We start from the raw sequence: 13,401 nt of genomic DNA, 5'->3' as shown, positions 1-13,401 counted from the left end.
AGTACAGGATCCCTGTGGGACACCACAGTGTATGGTGGTGGGGGCTGCATTAGCTGTGTTTGAAAAGCCTTTCATACTCTTCCCTCTAGAAACGAAGAGATCGATGAGGCAGCTTGGTCCGAGTAATGTGCTGAGTGCGTGAGGTGTGCGGTGAGGGTTTTATGATCAACAAGATCGAACGCCGCTGAGAGGTCAAGGAGGAGAAGAAGGGCGGGCTTCCCATTGTCCAAGATTTGAGTAATTTGATTTTTTAGATCCAGCAGGGCTGTTTCGGTTCTGTGCCCTTTGCGGAATCCCGACTGTCTATTTCCTAGGATGGATCTTCTAGGTAGAGTTGAATCTGGCTGTGGGCTGCCTTGTCTAATATTTTGCAAAGGAATGGGACAGTTGTTATAGGCCGGCAGTTGTTGGGCTGTGCGGGGTCAGTTGTAGGCTTTTTTTTTTTTTTTAACAGGGGCGCACCCATGCCTCTTTAAGGCTGTCAGGGACAATGCCCGTCTTAAAGGAGGCATTAATGAATGCAGTAATGAGTGGAGCAAGTGGCTCAGCGCACTCTTAATTATCTTAGGGGGGCATACATCGCCTCTGCATTGCGATGGCTTCATAGAATTCAAAATGTCTGACATTTTTTGTAGAAATTCTGTATACTTTGCTTGTGGTTCATTTCAGTTTTATAAAGGTTTTCTTTGTTAAAACTAAATAGAAATAAATACATTACAGCATTTTCTATTTACTGGGACTCTGTACAAAATGATTTTCTGCTGAAATATAAATCCATGTCTAAGACAGCATGGCATTAGAACAATAATGGGTGCTGAAAGCATCGCAATTGTCTGAAGTTGTCATTACGGTAGCTTATTTTTTGTATAAGGCTTGACGGCATAGAGACATATTTTACCCATACCCAGTCATTGCACATTATGTTTGAATTCTTTTACAGTGAATGATGATCGTTAATGTGCAGAAAACTACTGGAACAGATGATTGTTAGGGATATCCGTGATATTTTCAAAAAAAAGAAAACAGAAATTGAGAAATTCTAATTTTTTGGAACAAAAACAAAAATTACTTTTTGCTTTTTAACTTTGTTTTTGAATAATGCGGGGGATTCCCCCTACCCTAACTTATACCCTTATCCCACCCCCCACCTATTATTTACAATACATATACCAAAACACCTACAGTTTTCAGTCAAATAAATTTGATAATTTCTCTTTTTTTTTTTATTTGGTTCTTTGTACAAATTTGGATTGTTACAAAAAAATATATATATATTTGCAATCAAATGTGATTTTCTGTGTAAATGTTGCTTCTGGGCGTTTATGTGTGCTTCCCTTTTATGGCAAAAATGTTGAATGAAGCAAATTAATTACCATCAACAAGAGAATTCATTAATTTATTTTAGGTTTCATCTTCATGGCAGATTTCCAGCATACCTATTAGGAACGTGAAAATGCTGCAGTCTCATTTGAACAGACCATCTGAAATATCATCCCAGTTGCAAACTAAAAAGTCAATTAGGCATCCCCACAGTGAGGAGTGCAAAAGAGTGTCCAGGTAAATTACATCCTCCAAGAATGCCAGCATGCAATGGGTTTCTTCCTTTCTCTTTTCTCTTTCGTGCCCTTATCCACTTATGAATAATTTGCTTCAATCTTCATGCTTTAGCATCTCAGCAAGTGCCTTCAAGAATAGCGTTTACAAACTGCTTTTTAACATTTCATGTAGTCTTATCTAAGCATGTACTACTGATAACAACTGTCAATGCACTTTCTGAAAGTGCAAACAATTCATAACCAAACAAAAAACATAACTGCTCTTTATCAAAGAGCCAACACAGCAATAAATACTAGGCAATAAACATAGATTACTAGATCACTAGAACAATCAGGGCTCCACATAAGATTTAGAAGTGGGAGTATTTTACTCCTTTTTGTTGAAGAGGAGTGACTTTTTTTTTTCTTTTTCTTTAGAGAGTACAAATGAACTCCTATTCCCGATAGAGATATTCGTTTGGGGAAGTAAAAATATACGTTAACCGTAAAACAGATATCTTTTTGTAAACAATACTTCTTTGCACCTCACATTTAATTAAAATTAAACTTGTTTTTGTTTACTTCTGGTTCTATTTTTTGCTGCGCGTTTTTAAACTGTAGTTTTTTTAATATTTGATTTTTGTTTTTGTTTTTAGGGAATAAAAGCGAGTGCTACACTTCTTTCTTCTAGGGCTGCAAACAGTCTGGTAAGGCACAAACACCACTCTTTGATAGTAATAACACTAAGAAAACCTAAACAAAATAATAATCATACCCACTGTGATGTTTCCTTGCTTGCTTTGAACAGTAACATTGCCTGTAACAAATAAAAAAAGGTATCAGAAACCAGCAAAACTGTGCAAATGAACTCTTGATTTTACTCCAAATGATACATTTGTTATTTGTCGATATAGGCTCCAACTATTGTCATGAGGACATTATCACTGCTGCGAAACAGACATTACTGTAAACAGATTACAAATCAGACTTATTCTGCCAATTCATCCTAAATCGCAACCTGTTTCTAGCAGACATGGGTATCTTTTTGGAATCATCTGCGTTGGCCAGTCCAGAGATTAATGGGAAAAGGATCTAGTGGCTGGCCTACGCGTATGATATTGTGTTGCTGGACAAAACTGCAATAGGACTGCAGCACCTGCTAACAAAGTTAGACGACTATGCAAGGATAAATGGGTTATCCATTAATCCCGCAAAATCAAAGATGGTAGTCTTCAGTCATCCACGTAAAGAGATCCACTATTCCAACTGGGTACTGGAGGGCCAAATCATCCCAAGGGTGGAAGATTGGACGTATCTGGGATATTTGGTATATGCATCACCAGCCATTTATAAAGTAGAGTTGGCTGTGCAGGGGAACATTTTACATATTATTCCCCAGATGAAAAAGCTACTTACTAGGCATTGCAAATTTTCCATTTACCCCTGATTAAATTCTATGTGGCAAAAGCCATTCCTGTAATTTTGTATGGTATAGAGGCAAAGCCACAGCTTTGGCATACAAACTGGAACAAGCTGGAGAGCCTCCTATGGAAGAGAGTTCTTGGACTTCCAAGGAGCACCTCGTTCTCGAGCTCGAGATTTGAGTTGGGTTTAAAATCTCTAGCTTCTCCAGCATGGGGTCTGGCATGGATTCACATGCTCATGAATATTCCCCGTCGTCAGGCTGGGAATCCTCGGTAAAGAAAAAACCAGTATCAGTTTCGTTTCTGATCTGTCTTTCGTAGTAATAACCAATCACTGGTCTCTGCGTCATACTGACCACAGCCAATGACTGCCCTCTACCTAAGCACCGCCTCTGGCAGCCATCTTCAGATTTTTACCGCACGTTCATGTGTTGGGATCCTCGTGCTATTGCTCTCGAGCGTTAGTGCTATTTTTCGCGCTTTTTCACAAAAAACTTCGATTCTTTCGGTCAAAAGAGCCTCAAGCTCCACCGATCCTACATCCGATCAACGGGGACCCGTGTCGGATTCGTCTGTGCCCCTCAAGGGTGAAGATTTCGTCGAGCTACACTTCGGAGGACTCCAGAAGCTTCTCAGGCCCGGTCTCGGAGATGGCCCAGGAGAAGGGAAGCTCGACGCCCGGAAAGCTGTTCAGGGTCTGCCCTGGATGTCAGCTGCAGAACGTCTTTAAGGAGGACGAACACTCTTTCTGCCTTTACTGCCTTCATGAGGACAAGACGCACGTGGAGAAGGACTGTGCGTTTTGCGGCAACATGTCGGAACGGACCATGAAGGACCGCCATCAACGTCTCGCCAACTGGCTGGAGGGTAAGAGCCCGTCTGGCGAGAAGAAGAAGAAATCCGAGCGGTCTTCTAAGACTTTTGAGGGCGCCCCGGCGACGGGGGCCCAACATAAGGCCAAGCACCGCGAGTCCGCTGGCACCGGGAGCACCGAACGGTCGGGCTCTACGGGCGCCAGGCAGGGCGCACCCTCCCCGGCACCATCAACCACGAGCCAACGCTCTGGGTCGGGTAAGAGGAAGGCCGAGCACCCGGCGAAGCTCCTGGAGAGGCCCCGGTCGAGCTCTAAGGCAGAGGAGGAGCGTGGCAGTGCCCCCTCCCTCAAGGATAAGGCGGTGAGCGCACCTAAGGTGGTGAAGGCCTTGATCCATCCGACCAAGCCCTCTATCGAAACGGTCGCGGCGGCCCTGGCTCAGCCTGTGGAGGCTGCACCAGTGGTGGCGACCTCAGGGCCCAGAATCTCCCTGCCTCCTCGGAGGGAGTCTTCTTTTGTGCCCATCGATAGGACCCCCGTGAAACCCTCCGTGGGGAAGAAGAAGGGGGGGCAGGGCGTCGTCGTAGATTCGGCCTCAACCTCAGAAGAGGAGCTGATCGAGGTCTTAAGCCACGGCCTAGGCGTGGAAGGAGGCCAGCCCGTCGGAATGGACCCCGACGCAGGTGACGACGACGACATCGTCGAGGATACCGACGGGGCCCCTGCTCGCCCGTCGGATTCCCCTCTGCCAGCGCCACAAGACAACTCGGCGGCCATTTTGTTGGCCATACAGTCCTTATGCTCCGAGATAAGGACGAGGCTACCGTTACCGACGGAGGAACCTCTCCCGTCGGGGGATCCAGAACCGGGACCTTCTGGTGTTCCCCCTACCAAGAAAAGAAGGATCCATCCACCACCTCCTTTTCAACCGTCGCGCCCCGTCCAGCCCTCCTCCCCGTCCACCCGAGGGGATGATACGGGGACTGACACGGCAGCGACGGGTACGGACGACGAGGCATACGACGAGGATATTCCGTCGTCGCCTCCCGCCAGGGCTTCTCCGCCCGACGAGATCGGATCTTTCCACTCCATGATCTCCAGGGCTTCCGAGCTTTTCCAACTCTGCCCTGAGGAGAAGAAAAAGGAAGGCTTCCTTTATCAGCGGCGCGAGGCCAAGAGGAAGACGGTCCTCGCAGTGCCTCTGTTGGACGACATTTGGGATGAGGGCCTTTCCCTCCTCAAGAACCCTTCCACGACGCCAGCTAGAAGAGACCGGTACGAGAAAAAGTACTGGGTCCCGGACACGGCCCCCCTATGCCTCCGGGCGCAGCCTACCCCGGATTCCGTCGTCTCCGCGGCAGCCAGGAAGAAAGCGGGGGGGGTGCGGCCTCCACATCGACTTCCCCGCCGGACAGCGAGGGAAAGAAATTGGATGCTATGGGACGTAGAGTCATCTCGTCGGCAGCGACGACGATTAAAGCGGCCAACGCCTTGGCTATCGTGGCCCGCTACGACAGGGAGCTCTGGTACAAGATAGCTCCCCTGCTGGATTTTCTGCCGGACGACAAGAGGGCGGAGGCCCTGGAGATCCTGCAGGAAGGTGAGGTGGCCTCGGACCACGCCATCACCGTGGCGACGGACATCGCCGACACTGGGTTCCGCCAGCTGGGCAACGGCGTTTGCCTTCGACGTCGTGGATGGCTCAAAGCTACGGACTTCCGGCAGGACGTCCAGACCAGAGTCCTGGACATGCCCTTCGACGGGAACAACCTGTTTGGGAAGACAGTGGACGATTCCCTTCAGGCCATCAAGGCGGATACTGAGACGGCCCGGGCCCTTGGAGTCCTGCAGCAACGGCGGATGCCCTTTCGGAGCGGCGGAGGCAAGGGCGCCTCCAAAGGTTCCGGTGGCGGTTTCGCTTCCTACCGTCAAGCGGCCCGCTCGTCGTCGCAAGAGGCCTACAGAGGACGAGGCAAGTCTAGCGGACCCCGCCGTCGTCGCCAAGGAGGTCAAGGCGGCAAGGCCGCGTCCAAGCAGGATTGAACCAGCCGTGGGGTCGGGCCCCCACCGAAGCACCCCGGTGGGAGGCCGGCTGGCGGGCTTCGTCAGCGTGTGGGAGTCCATCTCCACCGACCGTTGGGTGCTGGACGCCCTGGCCCGGGGCCACGCGCTCGAGTTTCAAAGAAGGTGCCCGCGCGTCCCCCCCGTGGCCAGGAAAGAACTTCACGTCCCTCAACTTCTCCTGGAGGTAAAGGCGATGCTCAGAAAGGGCGCCATCGAACTCGTCCCAAAGAGGCTTCGGGGCTCCGGAGTCTACTCGAGATACTTCCTCGTGAAGAAGAAGACGGGAGGATGGCGCCCCATCCTAGACCTTCGACGTCTGAACAAGTTCATCAAGGCGCAGAAGTTCCGGATTGTCACCCTCCAGCACGTCCTGGGTCAGCTGGAGGAAGGAGACTTCCTATCGTCGTTGGATTTGGAGGATGCCTACTTCCACATTCCCATCCTAAAGGGGCACCGAAAATTCCTCAGATTCGTGGTCCAAGGGCGTCATTACCAGTTCAAAGCCCTTCCCTTCGGAATACGGTCGGCACCCAGGGTATTCACCAAGTGCCTCGCACCGGTGGCGGCGCAGCTGCGCCGCGAGGGGATTCACGTCTACCCCTACCTGGACGACTGGCTCATCCGCGCCAAGACGAGGGAGCTCGCCGTGGTCCACACGGCAAGGACCGTCCAACTCCTCACGGACCTGGGATTCTCCGTGAACTACGCCAAATCCCACCTGGTGCCCGCGCAAGTCGCACTGTTTCTGGGAGCGAGGCTCGACACAGTGTCCCTTCTGGCCTCCCCGTCGGAGGAGAGGACCAGGACCATCTTGGGCAAGGTGCAACGGATGTTGGTGGCCGACGCGGCCAAAGTGAGGTCCATCAAGTCCCTCCTCGGGATGATGTCTTCCTGCATCTACCTCATTCCCATGTGCAGGCTCCGGATGCGCCCGTTGCAAGAATTCCTGGATGCGCGCTGGATCCAGACGACGGGCAGCTTCGAGGAAAGGATCAAGCTCGACGAGAGTTTCCGACGAGCGATACGGTGTTGGGGCACCCGCGCGCATCTGACGGCGGGCATGGACTTCCAGACCCCAGCCCACCAGGAGACTGTGACCATGGATGCCTCCCTGGAAGGGTGGGGAGCGCACACCGAAAATCTGCACGCAAGGGGACTCTGGCTCCCGACGGAGAAGTCCCTGCATATCAACGTCCTGGAGCTCCGTGCAGTGTTTTGGGCCCTCAGGTCCTTCCTTCCGTCCCTCAAGGGCAAGGTGGTGAGGATCTTCACCGACAACACCACCACCATGTTTTACATCAGGAAACAGGGCGGAACCAGGTCCCCAGCGCTGTCCAAGGAGGCGCAGGACCTGTGGCATTGGGCCGTCGCCCAAGGGATTTTTCTGGTGCCGTTTCATCTGGCAGGGATAAAAAACACCATCGCCGACTCACTCAGCAGGGAGCTGCGCTCGTGCCACGAGTGGGAACTACGGCAGGATCTGGTGGATCGCCTCTTCCGACGGTGGGGCACACCCCAGATCGACCTGTTCGCGACGGCGACGAACACCAAGTGCCGGAGGTTCGCCAGCAGGTTTCCCCAGACGAGGAGCATGGGCGATGCTTTCTCGTTCCCCTGGGAGGGCCTGTTCCTCTACGCGTTCCCTCCCTTGCCTCTGCTAATCCGGCTCGTCAACCAGCTCAAGAGGTCACGGTGCAGGATGATCCTCGTCGCACCTGCGTGGCCGAGGCAGATATGGTTCCCGGACCTTCTGGACTTGTCAGCGTCCCCGCCGATCAAGCTGCCGGCGGACGCGGATCTACTCTCCAGGGAAGGAGGCGCCATCCTCCACCACGACCCGAAGTCGCTGAACTTGCAGGCCTGGCTCCTGCAGCGCTAGAGTTTGGAGGATACGACATACCGGCCGATTGCAGAGAGGTTCTTGCAAAGGCCAGGGCGTCCTCGACTCTTAAATGCTACGGACACAAATGGAAGAGGTTCTCTGTCTGGTGCCACGCACAGAAGATTAACCCTCTACGGATTACGGCTCCCCAAGTACTGCCGTACCTGCTGACGCTGGCCAAAGCTGGTCTGGCACACGCGTCCATCAAGATTCATCTTGCTGCGATCTCCCGATACACCAGAACCACGGGGCGGGCGTCCTTGTGGTCTCATCGTCTGGTGAAAGAGTTCATGAAGGGACTGTTCAGATCGTTCCCGCCGGTGAAGGCTCCGGCCCCGGCGTGGGAGCTCAACGTGGTGCTGACCAAGCTCATGGGGCCTCCGTTCGAGCCTCTGCACTCGGCCCCGTTGAAGTTTCTATCGTGGAAAACAGCTTTTCTTGTGGCCATCACCTCCGCACGACGAGTGGGAGAGATCCAGGCCCTTTCCTGCAAGGCCCCGTACTTGACTTTCCACGACACGAGGGTAGTGCTCAGGACGCACCCCTCCTTCATGCCCAAGGTACCGTCGGACTTCCATCTCAACGAACCCTTGGTGTTACCTGTGTTCTTCCCGTCGCCTTCGTCGCCGGCTGAGAGGACTTTGCACTCGCTGGATGTAGCTAGAGCGCTGAAGTTCTACGTGGACCGCACGAAGGGTTTTCGGAAGACGTCACAACTCTTTGTGAACTTTGGACCTGTCAATCAGGGGAAGGCTCGCTCGAAGGCTTCCATCTCCAGATGGCTCTCCGGCTGTATCATGTGCTGTCAGCGGTTGGCAAACCGACCGCTGCCTGGCCATCCGAGAGCCCATTCCACCAGAGCGATCGCAGCTACCACGGCGTTCCTATCTGGTGTGCCCCTGCTGGACATATGCAGGGCTGCTACGTGGAGGTCGACGCACACCTTCACGAAATTCTACTGCGTCGACCGGGATTCCAGGGAGGAGTCCAGGGTCGGCCAAGCAGTGCTGCGCAACCTGTTCGCCTGAGGTGAGCCTGGTGAGGAGGTAAGATGCTTAATGTTGAGTTGATGTGATGCTTAATGTTGAGCCTTTGCCACCTCCCGTGGTTGTGCATGTGTGTACTGCTATGTATTCTTTATTCATGAGCATGTGAATCCATGCCAGACCCCATGCTGGAGAAGGAACAAGTTACTTACCTGTAACTGTTGTTCTCCAGCATGGGTCTGGCATGGATTCACATGCGAACCCTCCCGCCTACCCCTCTGCGGCTCTTCACTTGGTCATACTGCCACTTCACGTGCTTCCAAATCTGAAGATGGCTGCCAGAGGCGGTGCTTAGGTAGAGGGCAGTCATTGGCTGTGGTCAGTATGACGCAGAGACCAGTGATTGGTTATTACTACGAAAGACAGATCAGAAACGAAACTGATACTGGTTTTTTCTTTACCGAGGATTCCCAGCCTGACGACGGGGAATATTCATGAGCATGTGAATCCATGCCAGACCCATGCTGGAGAACAACAGTTACAGGTAAGTAACTTGTTCCTTCCTTAGACTGGAAACTGATATCTCTCTACTGCCAGATTATTACTGCACAAAGTGGAACCCTTTATAGTGAGATCAAGGCTCACCATGTGCACCCTAGATCCAACATTGTTAATAAAATGGAAGTAAGGGTTAAGGAGTCCCTAGTAAAGGCGGATTCAAATTTTGAGATATTAACTCTAAACCCTCGGAAAGTAAAAAAGGCAGTGGAACGAAGCGATTGGATTGCAACAATCGAAAATTTGAGAAATACAGTTACCATAAACTCATTTCTGTCGGTTGACAAAAAAATGGGGGCATCTTTCGAGATATCTGATATCATTTCCAGACTGGTAGATTCGAAAACATTTCCCCAGAATAAGGTTGAATTTGATACATACTGGGGACGTTTTGGAAAAGCGGAGTCAAGGCGAAGAAGCTCGCAAATTGTGTCAAACATGCAACAATCCCTCGAACCAAACATTAAAACACCTACTAATGGAATGCGAGGGATCCTGGCTTGTCAAAGCGGCTCTGTTTAGAAGATTTGTGGACAGACAAGAGGGACTTATATCAGAGTTGCTTTGGGATAGACTGATCTCCGGGCATGAAACAGCTTTCACAATTACTATTCAAGTGCTAGAAAGATGCTATTATTGTCATTTGATAGCCTTCTTCCTTCTCTCTTTTCCTGTTTTTTTTGTTGGGATAGGGGGCAAGATTGGACTCTTTGACAATCGTATAGGAAAGAGTGGCCGAAGTTTATCCACCAGTATGAGAACCACAACAGAGTTTCAGTGTTGTTTTGTTCAATGTGTACATCATAAAAGAAAGGGAGTGTGAAGGTTGCACTCTAAACTGCAAGCAAAACAAGGAAGAGTAAAATTATTGTTAGGGTTTTCATCTTACTTACATTTTCTTTTCATTAGTTTTAAATTCTGTTGTGAAAATGTTTTTATTCTTTTAAATGTTATGCATTTCGTTTTGTAAAGGTTTTTTTGAAACCATGTACAAATAAATAAAAGAAATTGAAAAAATAAATAAATAAAATCGCATATTCCTCAGTGTATGCACAGTGTAGTTACAGGACTTTAAATGTGGCTATTGCTTGAATGATGAGGTATTTGCCAAAATCAGACCACCTACATCGGACATCAACTCTTTTGGGAGCTTTCACCATTGTGCGACAGGAGAATAAATAATGGTGCAGCAGATAAAGTCAAATGCCTGAGGGCACAGCATAACTTTTGCCCCACCACATGTAACTTTCCTTGCTCACCCAACATGTTAGGTTATGTTATGTTTATTAATACTGCACGCCGCTACCACCCAAGGGCAGTCTCCAGGCACTAACGTGGCCCTGCAAGAAAGAGGACAGGGTTGGTGAGTGTTAGGCAGAAACCTGTGCAGTTCCCTTGGGGAACACTGCAAAAGATTTAAGACTACAGGTAGAGCAGTAAACCCCTTTGGTAGCAGTCTGTACCACCCAGATTTACCTGGTAGCTGTGGCTGAGCAGTCAGACTTCTCTCAAGAAGAGTTAGGCAGTATGTAAAGTATACACAATATGTACCAAAACACAATAGCACAAGCAAACACTGACCAGAGCTTGGTTTCAAAAGTATATAGTTATTTATTTAAAATACACATAAGTTAAAAACACTCTAGCAAAAATATAGTAAAAGCACTTCAACACAGTTATAATGAAAGTAGATTCAATCCTTTCTCCTATCTAGACAACTCTAAGTAAACACCACTTAATTAAAACAGAGGTGAGTGCTTAACGTTAGATGACACTCTAGTAGTTTCCAAGAAAGGGAGAGAAAAAGCAGAAATGGGTTAGACACACCACTCTAAGGTCCAGAGCACTTGCAATAGGCTTAAAGAAGAATAAAGTCACAGGTGAGCAAAAGTCACTAGGCAGGGCCCACTCTTAGAGTAGCCGGAGCGAAAATGTGCCCAAGATCACACTGTTAGTTAGAGATTCAAAGTCTTGCAAAGAGTCAAAAAGAGGTTAGAGTGGCTCAGAAAGTTTAGCCAAAGTGTCCCAGGCACTCCCAGGTTCGAAAGCCGGGGACTAAATCTACCCCGTACAGTCGGTAGCAAGGGAAGCCAGGCAGAACACAGTACCTTAAGCGGAAAGGATCCTCCAGCGGTGGCAGTTGTTCCAGGCAGTGGCAGCAGGGCTCGACGTCGGTCAGGGGAGAAGAAGTTCTCGCTGAAGAGCAGAAGAAGAGGGTCGTTGCACTGCCCGGGAAGAAACCAGCCGCGGAGTCCTCCGGTTAAAGGGTTGGTGCCGACTTTCGCGGTATGGGGGTAAAGTGTGGTATTCCGGTTGCCGGGGTGCTTGGCACAGGCAAGGCGGCCACGAGATACCTCAAAGAACGGAAAGAAGGCGAAAACTGGTTGTCCCCACCAGTCAAGGGAAGGAGCCACTCCGTTAAGAGTTCTCCTCGGTCGTCGGGAAAAAGTGGTGAGACGGTTCAGCAGGGCTCCACCGGGTGGTGTCGTCGAAGCAGGTCGGCTCAGCTCTTCCCTCGTCGGATTCTTGGTCCTGTGGCGACTTCTGAAGTCCCAGTCCCCAAAGCCCTGCTTTTATGCAGCAAACCCCCATTCACCCAGCCTAGCTGTCACTCAACCATGCTAAGTGGTGAGCCGGGCGGCTCACCACTTGGGCCAATCAGGACGGAGTGCGACTTGAGTTACCAAGGTAACTCAGTCCAGGGTGCCTAAATCCCCCTCCACCCCTCCTAAGTACCCCAGACAGAGTGGCACCACTTTGGAGGGCTTCTGTGGAGAAGCCCGCCAAAAGTGGAACAAAGGGCTCCACTTTGGGTCAGAGTTACAGAGGCGAACACCAACGCCATTTTAGAATCAAGTTTTGGCAAAAAGTCCCAACCGGAGTTATAAAAATAAATATATAAACCGGCGGTATGTTTAAGGCTACCGTAAATAAATAATTAAATGTGTTAGCCTAAAACAATGGGAAATCCCATAGGGAAATATTCGCGGTCGAATATAAAAAGTAGTTTCCACTGCCACCAGCCAAAACTCGATCAGGGGGGACGGAGACGTGCCCCCTCGACTAACAGACCCTGGGGCAATCGAATTGCCCCAGCCAGTACGTCCACAATATGATGGTTTGTACTGGTTCTGTTCAGGATTCAAGACTAGCAAAGTCTTTGGTGACTTTACATGCCCTGGGAGACAGTAGTCAGTCCCAGGGTATGGAGTCTATGTTGGGGAGTCCCTAGGACACCCCTGGGTCACGGCACAGAGGGTGCTGTGTGACCCACATCACAAAAATACATGAGGCCCTATGGAGTAAGAGACCCCATAGCCCATTCAACACAAGGTTTAACCAAGAAAACACACTTCAACATGTCCAAGAGTGAGGGTAAAAGAGTCTCACTCTTGGCAGGAGAAAAAAATTAAACCCCAGAAATCCAGCAAAGCTGCTGGGGGACTCACTAGGTAGGGAAATTCAGCCTAAACAGAGAATTCTCCCTAACACTCGCCCCCCCCAGACTAAGGGACAGGAGGATTTAATCCACTCCTGGATGAACCTCATACCTCTAGTCGATGATATACATCCTAGAGAGTCCATCAGCATTTTGATGGTGACACCTTGACCTATGTTCAATGGAGAACTCAAAGGTTTTCTTTTGCAAGCTAACGGACCTACAGACCCTTTGAGGAACATCAGTCTTTTTGTTATAGGGGATCTGGTTGACCAGTCCCTCAGAAGTTGGTACAACTTCTGAACCTATGTTAGGCTTTTTCAAGGGGTCCTTATAAAGGATTCCCTGAGATCTAGAGGGGCCTCCAAGGTTCCTCACCACCTCTCTTGTGGGAGCAGGTTGGGTCTTAGGCCTCTTGGTTGGAGGGGTTGGGGTTAGGCACTGCACCTGCTTCCCCTTCCTCTTAGATCTACCCTTACCTATTTTAGGAGTTTCCCCCCTAACATTAGGATTTGAGTTGGGGTCTTCAGTAGAAGGTCCAACAGTCTGAAGGTTTTTGGCCTTAGACTTTTCTTTTCTGGTTTTCCACCAGCACTGAGAATTACCAGTTCTCTCAGGTCCAGATAGGGGCCTAGTTGGTCTATCCACCTCTTCCTCAGAAGCAGGGGGAGTCAGAGACTCTGAGACTAGGGGAACAAT

General features: G+C 50.0%; 1 protein-coding gene across 4 annotated transcripts in view; it reads right to left on the bottom strand.

Annotated features, from left to right (window-relative positions):
* Window positions 1-13,401, bottom strand: part of FAM185A (family with sequence similarity 185 member A) — a 432,094-nt gene that overhangs the window by 161,542 nt on the left and 257,151 nt on the right. For 3 of the 4 annotated variants that reach the window (XM_069628055.1, XM_069628054.1, XM_069628057.1), the window contains exon 5: window positions 2,311-2,352. The exons of the other annotated variant lie outside the window; for it this stretch is intronic. In XM_069628055.1, coding sequence (XP_069484156.1) covers window positions 2,311-2,352 — 42 coding nt within the window. The remainder of the gene's footprint in view (window positions 1-2,310; window positions 2,353-13,401) is intronic. 4 annotated transcript variants of the gene reach the window in all.

The sequence above is a fragment of the Ambystoma mexicanum genome, chromosome 12 (assembly GCF_040938575.1).
Source record: "Ambystoma mexicanum isolate Mex_15411 chromosome 12, UKY_AmexF1_1, whole genome shotgun sequence".
NCBI lineage: Eukaryota > Metazoa > Chordata > Amphibia > Caudata > Ambystomatidae > Ambystoma > Ambystoma mexicanum.
This window is presented reverse-complemented; position numbering and strand designations above follow the sequence as displayed.